The 24,501-nt window shown below is 43.6% G+C and overlaps 1 protein-coding gene across 1 annotated transcript in view; it reads left to right on the top strand.

Annotated features, from left to right (window-relative positions):
• The window catches only part of TAPT1 (transmembrane anterior posterior transformation 1), a 49,883-nt gene that overhangs the window by 1,515 nt on the left and 23,867 nt on the right, over positions 1-24,501 (top strand). Inside the window, exon 2 of the mRNA XM_075858383.1 lies at positions 13,805-13,935. Coding sequence (XP_075714498.1) covers positions 13,805-13,935 — 131 coding nt within the window. The remainder of the gene's footprint in view (positions 1-13,804; positions 13,936-24,501) is intronic.

Below are 24,501 nucleotides of genomic sequence, written 5' to 3'. Positions count from 1 at the left end.
AGATTCTTCCCCCTCCACCGCAGTGAGATATATGGTCTTGCGATTAAACCAGCAGAATTTTACGTTCAGCTTTGGATGTGATTGGAGTATAAAACATGATGTAACTACAGATCAGTAAGTGAAAAAAATGTGTATAGTTACTTGATATTATATGTAGATATAAACTAAGATGAGGGAAGCTCTGCCCTCCAGACAGTGGGTAAAGTTAAGGTCAGGGCACAGCTACTAATTCTTGGTCTTGCAGCCTGCGTGGTGTTCTTGTGACAGCTGGTTTTCTGCTCTTGTTTCTATCTGCGGGTAGCAACGATAAACATTGCCTGGCACACGTACAGTTACCCCTGATATAGCAGTGTCACTTTTTTACGGGAAACGTCACCTCAGCACTGGCATGACGGGGTCGGGGGGATGGGCATATACAATGTATTGCTGTGGGTATTTGTTGATGCCATCTAGTATCTACTTCTGGGAAAGCTGGGCGGCATCCTCTATGTCCGCTTACTTTGGTTTCGGACACTTCCTTGTATGCCACGTGTCATCTCACAACCTTATTGATAGAACGATAACCGGTCAGCTGTAGAAACCTGCCATACATTTCTCCTACAGCGGCCGCTCAAGTGAATATGATGATGTAATACATGGAGTGACCACTTGTTGTTAGCGGCTCTGCCCTATAGAGAGGGGACTTGTCTCTATGACGTCTATATAACCTACTAGGACATATGGAAGCGGGTTGTCAAAGGTGAGAAAATCCCTTTAGGCCAGGATCACACACACGCAGTTTTTGGCTCCGTTTTTTTTAATCTAAAACAGAAGTGGACACAAAACAAAAGGTGCTTCAGTCTTTTCTTTCTACCAATGACTATGCGTCTTTTGCAATGTAATTATGTAACTATAATATGATTGGCCAGGGGTATGGGATGGGATCGCACCTGCGTCCATGTTTCCGTTGTACTTCTCTGTCAGATGAGCAGAACAACGGAATTACCAGAAGTGTTACTCTGTTGTGCTGCGCTATTGTTTCCGGTATTTTTGGCCCGATCTGCAACTGAGGCCCTTAATGGGACAAGGCCTAACATGTATGAAAAATATTTTATTATGACTAATAACAATAGAAGTAATAATGGTCTTCGTAGTAATAATAACAACAATAGTAATAATAGTCGTAGTAGTGATAATAGTAGTAATAGGAATAATAATAGTAGGAATAATAATAGTCGTAGTAGTAGGAATAATAAGTCGTAATAATAATAATAGTAGTAGTAGGAATAATAAGTCGTAATAATAATAATAGTAGGAGTATGAATAACAATAATAGTAGTAATAATAATTATAGTAGGAATAATAATAGTAGTAGTATGAATAATAATAATAATAATAATAGTAGTAGTAGTAGTAGTAGTAGTAATAATTAAAAAAAAAAAATAATCCACTATCCTGTACTGGCCACTGCTGTGTTGTGCCCAATGTTTGCAACCTTTACAGCTGAATGTGGGTGGGGCTGTTGCAGTGTGATTGACAGCTCTGCTCTCAGGTCTTTGGAGAGAACTGCACAGGTAATGTAAGAAGTCGATGACTGAGATTCCCAGTAGTGGGACACCCTGTGATCTGCTGTAATGTGCTGAGGAACTGTACAGCAAGTTTTCATTTTCCCTGCAGCGCCACCACAGGGGAAAAGACGCATGACACCGTTCCTGGTCTGTCGGTCTATGTAAGGCATGGTCATACAGTGAGAAAGACGCTCTTTGTTTCCACTCTGGATAATGCAGGATCCTTATTTATTAACTCCGAGTCTATGGGTTTTCAAAACCAGGCGCCCTGGGTAATGTGGGACGGACTGGCTGCTAAGAATGCGCTGCCGATGTGCTATTGTGGGGTGCCATTCAACGCCATGCGCTGTATTCTAATTGTGGTCATGGGGTGCCTCTAATCCAATCGCAGCGGGAGGCAATTTTATTAAAATACAGTGCACACTTTTGAACGGTGTTCCTAATGGGTATGGAGCCCCAAGCATCTGTTGTCATCTGTGGGGAAACCAGGAAGCAAGTGTTTTCCTGCAGCGCCACCACAGGGAAAATGAAGCATTGCACAGTTCACATTGAAATGAATGGGCTGTCCATGTAGTGTTTGTATATCTTGGGTCCTCCAGAGTAAGACACTCTTTGTAGCCCCTCTCCACTCTGGATCCTGAGGAGGAGATCCCCTCTAGTAACTCAGACTTCACCATTAGGGTAAGTTCACACGTAGCGTAAATACTGCAGATTTTCCAAAACAGATTTTGTTGCTGAGAAGCCGAAAGCAAAGTTGATGAGATTTGAACAAATCTCATCCACGCGCTGAGTAAATGAACGGAAAAAACGCTCAGAAATCGACCTGCGGTGCAGTTTTTTGATCCGCAGCATGTCTATTGTATTTGTCTAAGCGCTGCTTATTTGTTGCAGGTTTTCCCCATTGAATTGAATGGGGAGGTAAAACCCGCAACAAATAGCAGATGTTTCATTTTTTGCAGCAGAAAATCAGCGATTCCGCTGCAAAAAATGCAGCGCAGAAAAAATATTTTTAAAAGTATGAAACTTTTTTTTTTTTCTATATGCAGTTTTTCGCAGCGGACATTCTGGCAGAAAAACTGCACCACAATTTGTTGCAGTTTTTCCCCCGGAATTCCCTGCACCGCTCAGGTCGGATACGCCATGTGCTTTCACGCACCGTATTCGCCCTGTGTGAACGTAGCCTAACCAGACCACTTCTTTAATGTTGCGGTGCAGTCTCTGTTGGCCTTTCACGAATAGTCAGTAGATCTAGCCTGACACACTTCAGACTACGTCAATTTGCGTGTGTAGCCGAAATTTCAGCAAATTTGCAGCTGTCCGGCGCTCACAACTGCGATTTCACAGCGACGTTTGAACACCATCTTAATGTAGATATTAGTGTTGCATATGTTCTTAGATATACCTCCAGTCCGAGGGGCAGTATTGTAGTCTACATCGCCCGTCACGTGTTGTAATATCTTAGGAACTTTCACCACGTAATGGTCGGTACCACGAGATGTTGTGCATCATGTGATGTCATTTAAAGGCTATGGGCACCTTCGAGGGCATTTTTTGTAATACATTGATTAGTCAGTGTGATTAGTGTAACTTTGTAATTAGTCTTTATTAAAAAAAATGTTTACTTCTGGAGATGCAGCTGTTCTGTATTCTCTATACAGAACAGCTGTATCCTTCGCGTTAAACTGAATCCGTCAGTCCCGCTGACCTGACAGGTTTAGTGTCGTCCGGTCCTGCGTGTAACACAATCCACCTGTAAATGATCACATCTAAGTTATGAAATTAGATGTGACGTTTATCCACGCAGGACCCGCCGACACTGAACCTGTCAGATCCGCGGGATCTAACGCGAAGGATACAGCTGTTCTGTATAGAGAATACAGAACAGCTGTATCTCCAAAAGTAAAACGATTTTTTAATAAAGACTAATCACAAAGTTACACTAAAGACACTGACTAATTTATTGAAAAGAAAAAAAAATGCCCTCGAAGGTGTCCATAGCCGTGTGACTCAATGTGACACTGCAAAAATAATCCGCTTAGAGACTCGTGGAGCAATACTTTCATGAAACGTCACATGACTACAACCACATGAGAACTTATTGCTCAGCAAAACATTGGCCACCTATCTGGAGAATGTCGTCTGGGCCTTTAAAGGGAACCTGTCGCATCAAACATCCAGTCCGATCTGCAGGCAGAATGTTATAGAGCAGGGGGAGCTGAACAGATTGATGAAAGGATAACCTGTCATTCATTGATTCAAATCCATTCTAGGCTTAAGAGTCCAGTGGGCGGTCCTACTCTGTGGTTGGCAACTATTGTATTCACACTCATAAAGGGAAGGCTGTCAATGAAGGGTTGAGCCCACCCACTGGACGCTTTAGCCCACATTGAACAGGAATTAAAATGCATCAATTATAGGTTATCCTGAATCATTTTGCACAAATCTATAGATTATTCTGCTCATCTCCTCCTGCTCTACTGCATGCTGCCGGCAGATAGGACACCATGTTCAGTGGATATTCACCTTTAGAGCCCCACAAAGATATGTCCTAAAAGTAAGATCGATGTGTGTCCTGCCACTGGAAACCCTGATGGTCCTGGGAATGAGGGTGTCCAATCCTTGTTCCTGTCAAAGGTTTAAAGTGTAGCTAAACGTTTGACAAACTTCTGACGTATCATAGTGACATGTCAGAAGTTTGGATTGGTGGGGGTCCGAGCACTGAGACCCCCCACCAATCGCTAGAACGAAGCAGCTGAAGCGCTCGTGTGAGGCTCAGCTGCCTTGTGTCTGTTCAGCTTTTTACAGAAAGCCGATGTATAAGAGTACGGGCTCATAGACTTTGTATTGAGTCTGTACACCGATACGTTTATTTACGGAAAAAGCCAAACAGACACGAAGCGGCTGAGCGCTCACACGAGCTCTCACACGAGTACTTCAGCTGCTTCGTTCTAGTGATTGGTGGTTCTCCGTGCTCGGACCCCCACCAATCCAAACTTCTGACATGTCAGAAGTTTGTTGACCGTTTAGCTACCCTTTAAAGTTAAAGTTGTTATCCCATGAATGAAGTTAATAGCAAAAGTCCAGAAATGCTGCAGTGTTAAGTGTTATGCAGAATAAAGAAAATACCTTTCTCATCCTTTTTTTTTCCCTCCCTGTGTCCCCCTTGGTGTTGCTGCTAATCTGAGCTTCTGAGGTGAACCAGTCTCCTTCCTCGGGCAGCAGACAATCTAGTCCCTTCTGAAGTTCCCTGCAGAGTGGTAACAGGAACACGAATGGTGAAGACCGTACCGTGTGACACCACAGAATGCACTTCCTTACAAACCAATGAAAATCGAATAAAATAAAACCATAAATACTGAGTTGGGATGTGCAGGTGTCATATCAGCGGTCAGGATGCAGCGCTTTACAATACTAATAAGCTGAGAAGACGTCTCTTGAGTTACAGTGCCTTACAAAAGTGTTCACCCCTCCCCCCATCTTTATACTGACATCATGTGACGCTTTGATGAGACACAGGGCGACCGTATACAACTAATTATGTGACTTCTGAAGTTAATTGGTTTTACCAGTTCTTATGCAGGGGTTTCATAGAAGAGGAGGTGAATACATATCCACTCACAACTTTTCAGTTGTGTTATGTTTTTTTTCTTTTGTTTTTTTTTTTTTTTTTTTAAACAAGGTAGATTTTTGTTGGTTTCTTTTTTCATTCCACTGTAACAATTTGGATTTCTTTGTCCGGTTTATTACATCAAATGAAATTTATAATCCATTTTAATTTCAGGTTGTAATCAATAAAACAGGAATAACACTAGTGTGGATAAATACTTCTGCAAGGCACTATATACTGCCATGCTGCTACAGAGGCTCTGCTACTTCCCTGACAAGCAGGGAGGAAAGCTTTTTCTATTGCTTGCTCTGCAGTGAACAAAGGATTACTATGCAGAGACCTGGATGTAAGGAGGGTGCCTGAACATGTGTGCCCACCAGCAGTCAGCTCGTTAGGTGACTTGCAAATTGCCATAGACTGTGATCACACATTGGGCTTCATGTTCGTGGTAAAATTTGGTCGACATATTCAGTCTTTATTTGTGAAAAATTGCAAAATTTAGAGAAAATTTACAAAAAATAGCATTTTTCAGAATTTAAATGCATCTGCTTGAAAAACAGACGGTTATACCACCCACAATAGTCACTAGTTCACATTTCCCATATGTCTACTTTAGATTGGCATCGTTTTTTGAACATTCTTTTATTTTTCTTGGACGTTACAAGGCTTAGAACATAAACAGCAATTTCTCATATTCTTAAGAAAATTTCAAAAGCCTTTTTTTGAAGGTACCAGTTCAGTTCTGAAGTGGATTTGAGGGGCCTATGTATTAGAAACCCCCATAAAACACCCCATTTTAAAAACTAGACCCCTCAAAGTATTCAAAACAGCATTTAGAAACTTTTTAACCCTTCAGGCATTTCACAGGAATTAAAGCAAAGTGGAAATGAAATTTGCAAATTTCATTTTTTCTGCTGAATTTCAATTTTATTAAAATTTTTTCTGTAACAGAGAAGGTTTTACCAGAGAAATACTACTAAATATGTATTGTCCAGATTCTGCAGTTTTTAGAAATGTCCCACATGTGGCCCTACTGCGCTCGTGGACTAAAACACAAGCCCTAGAAGCAAAGAAGCACCTAGTGCATTCTGAGGCTTCTTTTTTATTAGAATATATTTTAGGCAGCATGCCAGGTTTGAAGAGGTGTTGAGGTATCAAAACAATGGAAACCCACCAGAATTGACCCCATTTTGGAACTTACACCCCTCAAGGAATTCATTTATGGTTTTTGTTATCATTTTGACCGCACAGTTTTTTCACAGCACCTATTTGAATTGGGCTGTGAAATGAAAAAAATGATATTTTTTCCAATAAGATGTCATTTTTGATCAAAATTTCTTATTTTCACAGGGAACAACATACCCCATTTTGTTGCCCAATTTGTCCTTAGTGCGGCAATACCCCATTTGTGGTGATAAACTGCCGTTTGGGCCCATGGGAGGGCTCAGAAGGAAAGGACCACCATTTGGCCTACTGGAGCTTTTCTGGTGCTAAGTCATGTATGCAGAAGCCCCTGAGGTACCAGTAGAGTTGAAACCCCCGAGAAGTGACCCCATTTTAAAAACTACACCCCTTAAGACATTCATCTAGAGGTGTAGTGAACATTTTGACCCCACAGGTATTGTGTAAAAGATAATGCGCAGCAGATGGTGCAGTGTGATTTGCAATTTTATATATATATATATGCCATTTCAGTGTCCAATATATTGTGCCCAGCATGCGCCACCGGAGATATACACCCCTTAAATTGTAATGTGGGTTCTCCTGGGTACGGCAATACCCTATATGTGGCTGTTATCAGCTGCCTGGGCATACGGCAGGGCTCAGAAGGGAAAGATGAGGGGGGTAAGCTGTGCGGAGTGCATCAGGGTAAATTAAAAATCAAGGGATGTATGATACATTTTAAAACAATCTTTCATACAGAGCTCTGGTTTTTCGGGACACGTGTCACATTGGTATATTGTGTTCTTCCTTATCCCCCTCTTAGAGCAGACTCTGCACCTCTTTTGACTCTTTCCCTTTCCACCGGTTTGGGGAACTTCTCCTGGAAAGTGTTGCCCTGGTACGATGCGTGTGGCCTCGCTTCCAGAAGTACTGGGTGCCCCCCCTTCTTGGTCCCTAAAGATTAGATCTTGAAATTCCAGGAAAGTTCCCGTCTGGCCTAGACATCGACGTAGCACGTATGCATTGTACAAAGCCATCTGTATGATGTGCCCGGCCAGCTTCTTATACCACACCGCATGGCGCTGTAGGGCTTCAGGGCATGATCTTACAAGTCCTTCCCTCCCATGTACCTATTGTAGTCCAGGATGCAGTCTGGTTTGGGGGTGGCCTTTCCTTCATATATCCTAAATCTGTAGGTATACCCTGATGCACTCTCACAGCTTATACATCTTCACGCCATACCTTGCCCTCTTACCCGGCAGGTACTCGCGGAATTGAACCCTCCCTTTAAAATGTACCAAGGACTCATCAATAGAAATACACTTCTCGGGGGTGTATGCTTGGGAAAACCGGGCACTGGAACGGTCTAATAGGGGTCTCCATTTATACTGGGGTCATCTCGGGGTGGGCACGGCTCATTATCAGTATAATGTAAGAAGCGAAGTATTGCCTCATTTATTTATTTTTTTAGGTTCCAGTTCAGTTCTGAAGTTGCTTTGAGGGGCCCATATATTAGAAACCCCTATCAAATACCCCATTTTAGAAACTAGACCCCTCAAAGTATCCACAACAGCATTTAGAAAGTTTATGAACCCTTTAGGTGTTTCAGAGAAATTTAGAGCAAAGTAGAGGTGAAATTTACATTTTTTTTTGTCAGAAAATCCTCTTTATACCATTTTTTTTTATAACACAAAAGGATTTATCAGAGAAACGCAACTTAATACGTATTGCCCAGATTCTGAAGTTTTGAGAAATATCCCACGTGTGGCCCTCGGGCGGTAATGGACTGAAGCACCGGCCTCCGAAGCAAAGGAGCACCTAGTGGATTTTGAGGCCTCTTTTTTATTAGGCACCATGTCCGGTTTGAAGAGGTCTTGTGGTGCCAAAACATTGGAAACCCCCCCAAAAGTGACCCCATTTTGGAAACTAGACCCCTTGAGGAATCCATTGTAGTTTTCTTGGGGTGCATGCGGCTTTTTGATCAGTTTTTATTCTATTTTTAGGTGGCGCGGTGACTAAAAAACAGCAATTCTACTATTGTTTTTTTATTCTATTTTTTTTACAGCGTTCACCGTGCGCTATAAATGACATATTCACTTTATTCTGCGGGGCGATACGATTACGGCGATACCAGATGTTTATAGTTTTTTTATGTCTTATGGCGTTTGCACAATAAAATAAGTTTTGTAAACAATCATTCACTTTTTGTGTTACCTTATTCTAAGAGCCAGAACGTTTTTATTTTTCAATCAATAAAGCCGTGCGAGGACTTATTTTTTGCGTAACGAACTGTAGTTTCGATCAGTACCATTTTTAGGTACATGCGACTTTTTGATCTCTTTTTATTCCATTTTTTGGGAGGTGAAGTGACCAAACAATTGTGATTGTGATACGGTTTATTAATATTTTTTTTTACGGCGTTCACCGTGCGGGATAAATAACAAAATAATTTTGTAGTTCAGGCCGTTACGGACGCGGCGATACCAATTATGTATAGTTTATTTGTTTGTTTATATATTTTTATTAATAATAAAGGACTGATAAGGGAAAAAGTGGGACTTTTACTTTTATTACTTTTAAAACTTTTATTTTCTTATTTTTACACAACTTTTTTTAACTTTTTTTTAACTTTATTACTTTGTCCCACTAGGGGACATGAGGGCAGGAGGCCCTGATCGCTATTCTAATACACTGCACTACATGCGTAGTGCAGTGTATTAGAACTGTCAGCTACTCACTGACAGCAAGCATAGTGGGTCCTGACGTTGGCATAGCCGGATGCCATTGTTTGGTGTCCGGTTGCCATAGTCACCATCGCCGGCCGCTATCGCGTAGCAGGCCGGCGATGGCGGATTAACCCCTAAGAATCCGCGATCGCTATTGAACGCGGCTTCTGAGGGGTTAATCGGCGGGGGAGCTCCGCGATCGGTCCCGGCACATTGAGCAGTGATAGTCTGCTGTCGGAAACAGCAGCTATCACAGCTCATGAACGCGCCCCGCGCGAACGGCGCCGTGTTTACTCCATGACCTACTATTAGGTCACTGAGCGCGAACGATGCACTTACCATGACATAATAGTATGTCCTGGAGCGTTAAGGGGTTAAAGGGGTTGGCCAGGGAAAAATAATTTTCTAAAAAGTGTGCCTTGGTGTGCCTTCCCTAAAACCCCCTACTATCCTTCTAACCAGTTTCTGTTTGATCTTAATCATCACTGCTGCTCTTTCTGTGTTACATCCCTTGCTTCTGGTCCTGGCTGTTTCCAGTCTTGTAACCCACCATACCCATGATCCCCATCTGAGTAGACAGCTTATATACCCCCCTTCCTCCACAGCATCTCAGCTGTTTGCATATTACCACACCCCTTTATGTTCACTGGTCATTCCCTGCTCTAATTACAGGCACCCAGCTTCCTGCACTGTCACGCACACCCAGTAATAATCACACAGGGATGATAAGGGGTAATGTACAGGGATGATGGTGGTTATATACAGGGATGATGGTGGTTATATACAGGGATGATGGGGTTATAAACAGGGATGATATAACTCCATTCATACCTGTACACAACCTGTATGTAACCCCCATCATCCATCCCTGTGTATTACCTCATCATCTCTGTATATAATGCCGATCATCCCTGTGTTATAACCACCATCATCCCTGTGTATTACCCCATTATATAACCCCCATTATCCCTGTGTAATACCCCATTATATAACCTACATTATCCCTGTGTATTACCCCATTATGTAACCCACAAAATCCTGTGTATTACCCAATTATACCTGTGTATTACCCCCAATATCCTATACAGGGATGATGGGGGTTATACACAGCGATGATGGGGGTTATACACAGGGATGATGACCCCATCATTACTGTCTATAACCCCCATCATCCCTATGTTTATATAACCCCTGTAATAACTGTATATACCATTGGGGGGGGGGGCTGTATGTGCGATGAGAGGGGACGGGCAGGCAGTGTGGGAACTCCGAGAGAGAGGAGGAGGGGGCGTGTACTAGCAGAGACGACATTCTCTGTCATTGGTCAGCCAACACTTCCGGCAGAGCAGAGGCACGGCGCGTCATCAACTAGGTTTACAGGCAGGGGGCCGGGCGGATGTTTCATGAGCTCCTCAGAGCTCCGTCTCTGGTCACACTGCCTATAAATCTAGTTGATGACGCACCGCGCTTCCGCTCTGTGCTGGCTGATCAAAGACACGGAACGTCACAGGAAGTGAAAAATTCACTCTGGGTGCAGTCATGTGATCGCTACTTGGACCAAACGCTGCCACATATAAACACATTATATTAGGGTGTTAATTGTACCTGTCACATTAAGTGAAAATACAAATAAAATGTATTCACGGACAACCCCTTTAAGTAAATTTCATAACTCTTTACTGGAACGTTTTTTAACGGCTTGTAGTTGGCAAATATTGTTCACTTTTATGATCTACACATTTTATATCCTATTTAATGGTAGAACAACTCCGAAAACAGGGACAACACCTTTAAACCAATCACTGTGCATTGCATGATATGCAGTTCTATAATGTGCCAGAATTGCTGCTTTTCAGAAGTGGGAGAGACTCGGGTTATAGTAAAGAGCAGAGGCAGGATATACAATTCCTCTGGTCAGCATGTCACCAGAATACAGGTGGGGTTTATACCTGTATTCTGTGAATGAGGAGAGCAGTGTGCTGACAGGAATAGCAGCAGCTCCTCTCCAGTCCTAGAACACCTGGACTGCGCTCCGCTTCTGGTGCCTGGGGGGGCCGCTGCCGGGAGTTTGGTTTCCCCACTGCTGACGACCTGTTTACAAGGGAGCAAATTTGGTTTAGAAAGGCAAATTTGACAATTGCTTATAATACAACTCCCTCATATAATGTGGCTACACGGGTGGAGTTTGACCTTGTAAACAGGTCTGTTGTTTGCACTATTAGGAGGTGACGGAATATTACTATCCTGTTTCTTGTCTGCAGACGTCGTTGCGTTATTTCAGATGAAGACGTTTGAGAGGTCACAGCCTTGACTTTGACTTTTTTTTTTTTTAAACAAACTATACGGTAGGATTTGATTCATGTCCCGTTGGACACGAGCCGGCTTGTATTATTACACAATTCAACTTCTGAGCAGTTTAATGAATGATGTTGGTAAATGAGCTGGAAGAGGTGACATTGAACTCTTTACACGATTTGCCGGGAACGTGCGAGTAAAGTGTTACAGCGTGTACTCCTCATACTGCCAAACAATGCTAATGAGGCTGAAAAAGGCAGAAAAACGGCAAGACTTACAAGAGCATTTATCTGGATTAAAATAAAAACAAAATTAGATAAAAATTCCAACAAATACACTATATGGACAGAAGTATTGGGACGCACCTCTTAATTATTAAATTCAGGTGTTTTATTCAGTCCCATTACCACAGGTGTATAAAATCCAGCACCTCGCCATGCCGTCGCCTTTACAAACATTTGTGAAAGAATGGGTCGTTCTAAAGTGGTCACTGAATTCCCGCGTGGTCCTGTACTAGGACGCCACCGTTCTAACAAGTCAGTTCCTGACATTTGAGTGACATTATTATATGGAAGTGGAAGCGTATAGGAACTCCGCCACAAAGTGGAGACCTCATAAAGTTGAAGAGTGGGGTCCCTTAGTACTGAGGCGCATACTGCATAAAAGTTGCAATGCCAAACCTCCTCTGGCATTAACATCCGCACAAAAACTGTGCCCCGGGAGCTTCTTGACATGGGTTTCCATGGCCGAGCAGCTACATGCCAGCCTTACATCACCAAGCACAATGCCGCCATTGGACTATGGTGCAGTGGAAACGTGTTCTGTGGAGTGATGAAGCACACTTCTCTATCAGGAAGTCTGATGGATGAGTCTGAGTTTGGTGAATGCCAGGAGAACGTTACCCGCCTGACTACATTGTGCCAACTGCAAAGTTTAGTGGAGGAAGGATAATGTTATGGGGTTGTTTTTCAGGGGTTGGTCTAGGCTCCTTACTTTCAATGATGGGAAGTCTTAATGGGTAACTAAATTTTCAACAAACTTCTAACATGTCATAGTGACATGTCAGAAGTTTCGATCGCTGGGGGTCTGAGCACTGAGACCCCCTCCCCCCATCCCTAAAACGAAGCGGCAGAGGCACTCAGGTGAAAGCTGACCTGCTTGGTTTCTCATTGTCTTTCTTCGGAAAGCCGATGTAGCGGTGTCCAGACTTAATAGAAAGTCTATGAGCCTGTACACTGCTCCATCGGCTTTCCAAAAGTCGATCAGAAACGAAGCGGCTCAGCGCTCACCCCCGCGCTTCTGCCGCTTCGTTTTAGCGATTGGTTGGGGTCTCAGTGCCCGGACCCCCAGCGATCAAAACTTCTGATATGTCACTATGACATGTCCGAAGTTTGTTGAAAGTTTAGTTACCCTTTAATGCTTCAGCATACCAAGAAGTTTTGGACAATTGCAGCTTCCAACTTTGTGGTAACGGTTTGGGGTTCAGTCCTTTTCTGTTTCAGCATGACTGTGCTCCAGTGCAAAAGGTGCATAAAGACGTGGTTTGGTGTGGAAGAACGTGACTGGCCGCTTAGAGCCCTGACCTCAACCACATAAAACACCTTTGGGATGAACTAGAATGTAGATTGTGAGCCAGGCCCTCTCCTCCAACATCAGTGTCTGACCTCACAAATGTTCTTCTGGATGAATGGGCAAAAATTATCACAGACACTCCAAAATCTTGTGGAAAGCCTTCCCAGAAGAGTAGAAGCTGTCTTAACGGCGAAGGGTGGACCAACTCCATAATAATGTCTATGGATTTAGGATAGGATGTCCTAAAAGCTTCCGTAGATGTAACTTGTAGGTGTCCCAATACTTTTGTCCATATAGTGCATGTCAAGGTGTCAGAATTCTACTTCTGGTACAGAATTTGGCGCCATTTCACTTCCTGTTTGACACTTAGTTTTCCTACAGTTGTTAATACCAGTCTCCAAGTTATGCACCATTGTATTCCCTATCCCCACGTCACTGTATAAGTCGGCACATTTCCCTATAGAGGAACACGAAGCATAAAAAAAATACAAAAAAAAACAAATCTCCCTGCAATTCCTCCCTGAATCTCCGACTTTTTCTTGATTTTATTCTGTTTCATATTGTCCCCAATCAAAACTGAGAAATGCTGCACACAAAGTATTCTTCTATAGGTGTCAGCTCCTTCTCTGTGGGGCTGTAAAGCAACTGGCTGCAGCAGGAGCCCCCCCCCCCCCAGCTCTGTTGGCAATTTGACCAGATAGTGGAAGAGACCAGCAGGAAATTAACCCGTGTTCTCTGCAAGATTTCTACAAGACTGTGTTAGGAGCAAGCAGAAAATCCTGCAGACTCCAAACTTTTTTTGTTTTTTAATAGTTTTATAATTTTTCAGTGAGATTTGCTGTTTTTTTTCAAAATTCTAAATTTACCTTCCATACAATATTCTTGTCTTTCAGATCTCTCGTTATTTAGGTTCATCAATGCGGAGCTCACCCGGGGTTATTTCCTGGAACATAATGAAGCAAAATACAAGGAAAGGCGAGAGCGGGTATATACCTGCCTACGAATACCCCGAGAACTGGAGAAGGTTAGTGATGCCTGACGCGCATAGGAATAGTATTATCTGGAATATTCTGTCTAGTATCACAGGTGGCTTTCTGGGTATCGCTGATCAAGCTTGTCAGGTAATTCTGGGCACTATTGGAAATTGTAATATTCCGGTTCTTTTAATTAGAACCTTTTCTCATGTTCATGTTGCTCTAACTGCGGCAGCGAGATATAGGGACAAGTAATTTAAAGGGGTTTTCACACGAACTAAAATGCAGTTAAATGTGTCCATAAATGGCAGGTATACATTTGTGCAATTACATGTCCTTTTCTAAAATGTCCTGTTATAAAGATATATTATTACCGCGCCCCTGTCAGAAGTTTTGTGTTGTGTTACCGGTTGCCCTTGGATCCGACCATAACCCATTCCTCTGGCTATGGTCAGGAAAAGACACATCCCGACCATAGTACGGCTTTGTGGTCGCTTTCAATGTTCTCATGAACGCGCTTTATTTAGTTTTTGCACTCGGGAACTTCCGATTATTCTCGAGTGCTTGGTGTGACTACAACCATGTAGCTTATACTGCGCGTGCGCAGCAGAAGCGCCGTCCAAATCCCCGCCTGCACTCGGGAACCGGCGACTATCCCCGAGTGCTTCTGCTAAACTTGCATTTCAGTGAGACCAGTAATACAACAAAACTTGGAAATAATATATCTTTATAACAGGACATTTTAGAAAAGGACATGTAATTGCGCAAATGTATAACTGACATTTATGGACACATTTAACTGTATTCGAGTTAACGGGAAAACCCCTTTAATTACGTTAAAGACGTTTTCTGAGCTTATGAAAAACGTAAAGAAAAGCCGCCATTGCTCAGAAGACGTTGTTTGTCAATTCCATGATGTTGCGCAGCGCTGTTTATTCATTACGCTAGGGCTTGCTGTGGGCGGGGTTTACTATGTAAAGGACTACATTTCCCATGATTCCTCTCTCCTCTCCCAGACATTGCCTCTATTTGCAGCTGCCTGAATTACAAGGTGTATAGTAGTTCTGTAATTACTCGCTGCTCTGCTACTAAACTCTGCACTATCTGCTGTACTATAAAGTGTTTTTTGTTTGTTTTTTTTAGATCTCTGCTTTTAGTAATTCAATGGGAACCTTCATTATTTGGTTCTAGGGGATAAAAAAACAACCTGCCCTGGTCATGTGATGATCCCACAGGGGCACAGCTTGTTACAAGACACTGCTCTGATGACTGTCCTGTAACGCGGCATCTGTGTGCGCCCATCACACAACCAGGACAGATTCTTATTCACCAGAGGTAGAGCTGTAGTAGCAAAGATGATGAAAACAATGAGGAATTGATGCAGAAAGTATATTAGAAACTTGTATAACTTGTATTTACTTTTGTAATTGGCTTTTATTAAAAAAAAAAATATCTCAGTTTAGCTTCTGCAGCTTCTATGTATCACAGTAGTTAGGTATAGATCAGCAGCACTGGACACACAGCTGGGGGGGGGCACGCCTCTTAGCTCCTAGTCCAAATGACCTTTCAACGTAGATAGAGGAAAGTGAGACAGCGCTACCAAATGAGTGAAAAGAGTAATCCTGTTTAATTCCACCGGCTTGAGAAAGGCGCACACTGAGCTAAAACGTTGCACATGGAATTAAACAGGATCATTTTTTTCACTCATTTGGTAGCGCTGTCTCACTTTCCTCTATCTATGTATCGCAGTACATGGAGGCTGCAGAATCCCATTGTCAGCCAAATCTGTCAGAGCCCTGGCCTGTCGGCCTGTCGGCTTATTGAATAGTGCCTTTGCATTCTCCTGAGAGATCTAAGCTCATTTATGATGAAGTCAAAGTTGATCCAACTTGACATGATCAGAATTGATCTCAAATGATCGAGCTTAAATACATGTATTTATTTTTAAAAAAACACACAAATAAAATAAATAAATATATATATATATGTGTGTGTGTGTGTGTGTGTGTGTGTGTGTGTGTGTGTGTATATATATATATATATATATATATATATAAACACACACACACATACACCAAGCTGAATGTGCGTGTATTTGGGGGTATTGGGACTTGTAGCTGTTGGTTTACTGATGGTTGCCTGCCATTTGTCATGTACCTGTTAGTCATTACAGTTCTTGCCATATGCCCTAAGACTATGTGGCATCCAAGTGTTTTCTTATCAGTCACTGCTTTTAGAAATGCCTGGTTGGGGGATCTCTTAAGATTGACTATTTTTTTTATATATTTTGGTGCTTTACTAAATCAACTTTTTTTTGTTAAACCATATTTTCTAAAAATGTTTGGTGATGTTGTTTTTCTTTATTTTCACTATACTTAAAAATAATAATTCTGAAATCTTACAGTTTTCACTCTGGCCACTGAGCCTCACCATAGACTGATACTTCCTGTTCTGTAGAGATCACCTCTCAGCAGTCTCCTCATTATCATCACAGGCAGGATTACAATGACAGGAACATATATATATATATATTCTCGCAGGATCCAGCATTGATAATAGGTGATGTACACAGCTCCCCTCCTCCCCCTCCCTGCTCATTGCCCTCGGCACAGGTCACAGAGCGGGCCTAGAAAACTCTCCCATAGAAGTCGCTAGGTCTGCTCCAGACTATTGTTCCCTATGGTCCATGTGGCTGCTGTAGAGCATATTTCTAAATCCTGGTAACAGAAAAGCAGCTCAGGCAAAATGGTTGTCCCCATGATCATATACAGAGAATAGAATAAAAAAAAAATCTACATTCAAAAATAAAAACAGATTAGAAAAATAAGTTCCACTCAATGGTTATAATTGGCGTGTACCGCTGAGTAGCTGCCAGTACTTGGCTCGTACAGATTTATAAGGTTATCTTCTCAATTCACCTTCAAAGCCATTTACAACATTTTGCTTTTTGCTGTCACGAGACGTCAGTGTCTCTACTACAAAGTATCTGCTAAGCTGTTGTCACACGACTGTCCGATTCATAGTCACAACCTCTAATATTTACAGTCACGTTGGATGTGAACAGAGGCAAAGCCTTATCTAGGTTCAGATCAGTACACGATAAGTTAATGAGAGGATTTTCACATTTGCTATTTAATGTATAATGTGACGTGTTTTCCTTTAAGGCAGACGCACTGCGGTGTAGAAGTGACATCATCACAGGCAGAGGATCGTTTCTTACCTCCAGACCTGCGGTTTATCTTATTGCAGCGCGTTGACTTGGGGTCATAAACATATATCTGCGTGATCCGGTTGGATGTTTTACAGTGAGGCCGTGTATTTACATACGGGATAAACGTAGCCTATAGAACATTTCTCACATGTCATCCAGTCCTGGTAACATTTATATGTTTTATATACAGGCTAATACGTTGTATACAAAGCAAAAGAAACCAAATATTCCCTGCAGAATATTTCTTCTTTGTGGGCAAACGCACATTTTACTTGCCCGTCTCTGGGATGGCGCATGAGCTAAATCTCCGATTACTGTGTGGGTTTAGTATCACTAATGTGCGCTCCAGATGAGTAGTCCTGGGGACTGGTGGGGGGGGGGGTCTGTCTCCAAAGATATGTCAAAAGATCACGCCAAGTGAAAAACCCCTTTTCAGGGACTCTCCTTTCTCTGACATTTTTGGGCCAGACTTTGACTGAAATGATGGGGACAGGGACAATAATGATCAGTTGGCCAAATATCAACTGCTCTGATGTTGGGGGAGAATACTGTCAGTACTTTGTGTGGTACACGAAGGCTTCATGCACAAGACCGGATTTGTCATTCTTAATTACGGACCGTAAATCGTACGGGGTATGTAATTCATATGTGTAGCGTTGCTAGGCGACGGCAGGGGATTACCTTAAATTTCTCCCTGTCCCTTTTTTTTTTTTTTAAGTGGATCCCTAAATACGGATGCAATACGGACAGTATTTACAGACACGCTTCCGTATATGCGGATGATTTACAGATTACTAATTGACTACGGATCCGTATTTATGGACCGTGTTTATGGATGGATAAAAAAAAAGTTTGTGTGCATGGGGCCTTAGGCCTCATGCACACGGCCGTGCCCGTAATCTCGGCAAAGTACGTACAAAGTATGGGAGCACAGCCCGTAAAAATCGAAAAGTAGGACATGCTTCATAATTCCCGGCACGGTTCTACGGCACGGACACCTATCCATAGCGGTACGGAAAGGTGTCTCTCGGCCAATAGAACCAGGCGGGTCCGTAATTGCGGATCGTATTACGGAGTTTTTTTACGGTCGTGTGCATGGGGCCTTAGAAAGTGCTGGGCAGTGTTTGGGCGTAACTAACAGGCTCTATGCCAGCATGGTGCACTACATGTAACCGTGTGACTGGCACCTTATAAAAGCTATATCTGTGTACAATGATAATACTAAGCAGGCACCCCCCTCATGAATGATAGGTCTTCATCATGGATGATGGGTGTGAGAGTGAATGCTCATTAGTATTTTGCTGCTGTGCTACCTCCACCTCACCGTATATCAGTATATGTACCAGTATATGTGGCCTTTTTCTAGTATACTGACTGACGATGGTGCAACTGCTGACTGTAATTGGACTTTAGTGGCCATGCACGACACCGTCTCCTTATAGTCTGGCCACCGAGTCAACACTAGATCTTCGGAAATGTAGAGATCTCCAAACGAAGATCTGATCGTGAGAGCACCAATACCCTTCCACTGTATAAGTGCTCGGTGGGTGTCCCAGCTGACTGGCTTCTGACATACCTGTATGACATGGAAGAGGTTTTGGCCACCACCACCACCACCGCCGTCGTCGTTCATGTTATTGTGACAACCAGTAGTGAGGTTCTGCTCATCCAGTGTATGCCGGTGACTGCTCTATTTTGTGTGATGCTTCAGGTTGATTGGTATTTTTTCTTCCTAAAAATCCCTGTTGTGTCCTAGTACTGATTAATATACAGATGTAATCGCAGCGGGGGATGGGTGAAGGTAACTTGTAACATAACCGAGCCGTTATGCAGTAGCAGGGTTACACAGTGTAACGTTACCTGGCTCAGCGCCATGTGTGTGGTCTCCGCTCAGAGACTCCCTCTCCTTCCTTCCTCTGGCTGCAGCGTCCTCGTCACTGTGGTGTCTCTTGGTAACATCGATCAAATCTAAAGATCTACAAAATAATTAGTGCTGGGAGACCAGGAAATCCCCCCATCCCACAGCCGGATAGCAGCAATCCTGTCACTGACCGTTCTCTATAGACTGACATTTATAGGACGCCTTTAGTTGGCGGGAGTGACACTAGTGCCCATGAATAGCCACATGGGGGGACGCAGGTGGCACTACCCCGAGTGCTGCTGCTGAGCTGACCATTTACTTACAGACCACCTCTTAATTTCTCCTATAGTAGATGACAATTTTGAATACTTGCCTTGAAGAATCGGCTAGTCTTGGTGTATCTAATTCTCTAAGATTTGTCCATGAATGGCGTCATGCCAGTACCAATTTATGCCCCCCCCCAATTCACACTGCGGGTGGTAGGGTGCACCTAGTATAGAGGCATCTTACTCCGCTTGAGCAATGATCGTTTAGTACGGGGACGAATGATCGTTTAGTACGGGGACGAATAATTCTTTAGTACGGGGACAAATGATCGTTTAGTACGGGGACGAATGATCGTTTAGTACGGGGACGAATGATCGTTTAGTACGGGGACGAATGATCGTTTAGTACGGGGACGAATGATCGTTTAGTACGGGGACGAATGATCGTTTAGTACGGGGACAAATGATCGTTTAGTACGGGGACGAATGATCGTTTAGTACGGGGACAAATGATCGTTTAGTACGGGGACGAATGATCGTTTAGTACGGGGACGAATGATCGTTTAGTACGGGGACGAATGATCGTTTAGTACGGGGACAAATGATCGTTTAGTACGGGGACGAATGATCGTTTAGTACGGGGACGAATGATCGTTTAGTACGGGGACGAATGATCGTTTAGTACGGGGACGAATGATCGTTTAGTACGGGGACGAATGATCGTTTAGTACGGGGACGAATGATCGTTTAGTACGGGGACGAATGATCGTTTAGTACGGGGACGAATGATCGTTTAGTACGGGGACGAATGATCGTTTAGTACGGGGACGAATGATCGTTTAGTACGGGGACGAATGATCGTTTAGTACGGGGACAAATGATCGTTTAGTACGGGGACGAATGATCGTTACTATGATCGCTCGTTCCCACGCGTTTGCATCATGTCAGCAGCACGATGATATTTGTGCTGCATAAACAATATCAGGTGATGAACCAACGCTGATCGTTGCACTTTTTACACAGGGCAATCATCGGGAACGAGAATTCATATGAACCCTCATTTGCCTGATCATTGGCCCGTGTAAAAGGGCCTTTACATAAGGCTCGGCAACATTAGGAGACGGGGCACATGGGTTACATCAGGCCTCTCTCCTACAAAGGTATGTGGCAAGGGAACATGTGTCAGGCCCACTACTCCAAATTGAGGGGATACAGTATGGTTATTCTGGCCCATTAAAGGTTTTTTTTTTATTGTAGCTGGTGCTATAGGGTCCACTCAATTCCAAACTATTAGGCCCCATGCACACGACCGTAGTTTTCATACATAATTACGGATGAAATTGCAGACTTTATTTATTTTGGCCACAGACACCTTTCCGTATATTTACGGATGTGTGTCCGTGCCGTAGAAATGATCCGCAAATTATACAGCATGTCCTATTCTTGTCCACAATTGCGGCATGGACTCACCCATAGAAGTATATGGGTGCTTACGGTTGTGTATCCGCCATATCCGTATTTGCGGGCAATAAAAACCCTTAGGCCCCATGCACACAAACGTATTTTTGCAGCTGCAATTCACCCGCAAATCTGCGGGTGAATTGCGGCCCCATTCATTTCATTGGGCCCTTGCACACGACCGTGGTTTCCACAGTCCATGCATGGCCCAGGAGCCTGGAAAAAGAACGGACATGTCTTATTACGGCCGTGTTTTGCGGTCCAGGCTCATATAAATTAATGCGTTCGCCCATGAGCAAGGCCCGCGACTTGCGGGTGACACCCTGCGGCTGTCCGACCCGAAAATCACGGCCGTACACGTGGCTACGGTCGTGCGCGTGAGGCCTTATCACTTGTGCTCATTTACAGGAGAACCCTTGTTATACATATTCTCATGGGGCCTTAGCATTTTACGCTTATGGATATAATCTATAAAGCCCTTTTCACACCTGCGTCGTGGTTTTCCGTTGTTCTGCTCGATCGCAGGAGCATAAAAAGGGAAAACCAAATGCCGTTCCGTTGCACCACGGACACCATTGACTTTAATGGTTTCCGTTGGCTTTTCATCGAGGTGTCCGTAGTTTAACCGGAAGCAATAGCCCACCATGCTGCACTGTTGTTTCCTGTAATCTCTGCTTGGATCTGCGACTGAAACGTCTAATGGAGCCTCCAACGCAGATGTGAACTGAGCCTAATCCACGTCAGTCAGCATTATCCTTCATATCTCATATTCTGCCAAGGACTTCAGAATTTTTTCCTAGCATAATATTCGGTTCCTGGTCCTTTCGCAGTCATAAGTGTCACATTCCACCTCCCTCCGCGATTTTATTTTTTTTTCCTCATTAAATTCTGCAGATCTCCTTCCATCAAAAACCTGAGCAGGCGTTGTGAAGTGCGCTCGACCCCCTGTCAGCAAAGCGCTGCTCTACACGGGGGAAATGACATTTGCACTGTAATTTTAGAAAGCAGTAATGTTGGCAGGGATCGGGCACAGACAGCTGAACGTGGCGATAAAATGTCCCACCTTGCCAGGAGGAGATCTGATGACTGAATGTCTGGCGATCACTGAAATATATGGATGACGGCAGCCTGGTAGAAGGGTGGCACACTATACCATGTTCCACGCCCGCCTTCATCACCACACATTCATTACATATAAACCTTCCCTAAATAAGGAATAACACACGACCACAATGAATGTGAGGGTGCGGCGTCTTCTGATCGCTCCGCATTGTTTGTACTAATATTAGATTACAGTTACAGCCCCAATTTAAGGGGGTTGTATAAGAAACGAAACTATGGCTGCTTTCTTTCAGAAACAGTGCCACCCCTGTCCATGAGCTGTGTCTGGTATTGCACCTAATCCTCATTCAAGTGAATGGAACGGAGCTGCATTACCAGACACAACCCATGGACAAGAGTGGCGCTGTTTCCGGAAGAAAGCAGCCATGGTTTCCTAACCTCGTGCATTCCTTTTGATCAAGATGACCATGCAGGACAAGCATTCTTATATTGCTAATCGCGCGGGGACAGAAAGTGTGCCGGTGTGATCAGGAGCGGGGCAACGGCTGCCACCCCAGTTTGGGATCAGAGAAACGGGCATTTAACCCTTTAAATACCGCTATCCATGCTAATCAGCGCATTCAAAAGAAAGACTGAGAGGGAGACCCCCTCTTTGCTGTCGTCACAGGGAATTTCTGCGACGCGATCAAGGTCCATACAGCCCAGGGTACATTGGAGGAGCCCGGACCTGTCTGATCATATTTCTATACTTCGGCAGTTGCGGGGGTCACAGCTATGTGCTATCCATACACAAGATAATGCACTGGCAGGATAATGTGCTGTGCATATATATATATATATATATATATATATATATATATATATATATATACCAGAACAATACAAAAAAAAGCTCATTACAGGATTAAAAAAAGTATAAATTGAATAGAAAAAAGCAATGTTAAAAATTAAAAAAAAATCTAGAAAAAAAACCAAACCACAAAGGCACGTTTTTTTTTACAGTAAATAACCTTTATAAGTCCCAAAAATTGAATAATATACCCATATTTGGTATCCGCACGACCCTACCAACCTGTACAGTACACTTTTAGCATCACTTAGGCTTCGTTCACATCTGCGTCAGGGCTCCGTTCTGACGTTTCGTCTGAGCTTTCCGTCAGAACGGAGCCCTGACTAAAACAAACGGAAACCAAAGCTTTCAATTTGCATCACCATTGATTTCATTGGTGACGGATCCGGTGCAAATGGTTGCCGTTTGTTTCAGTCAGAGTTCCGTTCATTGGTTGCTGTGACGGAAAGCTCAGATGGAACCCATGAACGGCGTCCCAACGCAGATGTGAACGAAGCCTTATAGGTGTATTATGCAAAAATAAGTAAAAACTTTTTTTTTTTTTTTTTTTTTTTTTTTTATGTATTTTTTCTAAAATAAAAATTAAAGGGGTTATGTCGGGTGCAAAAAGTATTCGCAGTGTACTCTGCAGTATGTGAGTGCACTGCTAATATACATTCCCCCACCAGCCCAAATAAATGATCATCTCAGAATCAGCGAGACGGGGGAGCGGAATGCATATTAGCGAGTGTGCTCACGTACTGCAGAGAGGACACTGCTAATCACTTTCTCTCCCCACATAACCCCTTTAAATGTTAATGTGTATATATAGCAAAAAAATGGCACCTACATAAAGTACAGCTGATCCCTTATAAACCGTCTCATAAACAAGAAATAAAGTTGTGATGACCTCCAAAATGCAGAGAGGGAAAAAAACTTGTCTGGTCCACAAAGCTCTAGGATCCGATAATGTGTTACATAGATGTGTAAGACCTCAGAACCCAAACGTTACGTACAAGAGGGCATAGTATCCAATCCAACACTATATTACAGGTTTCCCAAGATCGGGGACTGGGGAAATATTTATGTGGGGCACAAAGGGTTGATAATTTCTACAGAGCTTTGCTTGCCCAGGTAGAAGGCCCATGCTGGTTACTTAGGTTGCAGAGCAACCGCTGTGTTGGTCAAGGTTAATGATTCACTGGTGACCACCCTGTGCCCTCAATGTCACAAGGTGGCAGATTTCCGTCAGTTCAGCTGAGATGACGGCTCAGCTGAGATCGGGTCCTGTATGTGTCTAACACACACGACCACTATAAAATCATTCATCGATATTATTTTGATCCTGTGTGTTCAACACATGCAGGACCTGCCAGTAGCCGAGCCGTCAGTTCAACTGAACTGACCGAATCGGCCGGTAGCGAACAATACAGCTTCTGTGTATAGAGGATGCATAGAAGCTGGTGTCGCGGCGCGGGGTGTGGACCCACTGGGCCGTACCGCGTAGCGGGGTAGCAGCTGGCCAACAAGGTACAAAACAATGTCTATAGTTCTGAACGGGTACCTGAGGCAATGTAGACAGTGGCAGGAACACGACTTGGCTTTCACAGCAGGTGACGCCGCGGATGCAGCGGGAAGACACGACTTGGCTTTTACAGCAGGTGACACCGCGGATGCGGCAGAAGACACGACTTGGCTTTTACAGCAGGTGACACCGCGGATGCGGCGGAAGACACGACTTGGCTTTTACAGCAGGTGACACCGCGGATGCGGCGGAAGACACGACTTGGCTTTTACAGCAGGTGACACCGCGGATGCGGCGGAAGACACGACTTGGCTTTTACAGCAGGTGACACCGCGGATGCGGCGGAAGACACGACTTTGCTTTTACAGCAGGTGACACCGCGGATGCGGCGGAAGACACGACTT

This window comes from Rhinoderma darwinii, chromosome 1 (assembly GCF_050947455.1).
Source record: "Rhinoderma darwinii isolate aRhiDar2 chromosome 1, aRhiDar2.hap1, whole genome shotgun sequence".
Lineage (NCBI taxonomy): Eukaryota > Metazoa > Chordata > Amphibia > Anura > Rhinodermatidae > Rhinoderma > Rhinoderma darwinii.
Note: the sequence above shows the minus strand (reverse complement) of the source record. Positions and strands in the feature narration are given on the sequence as shown.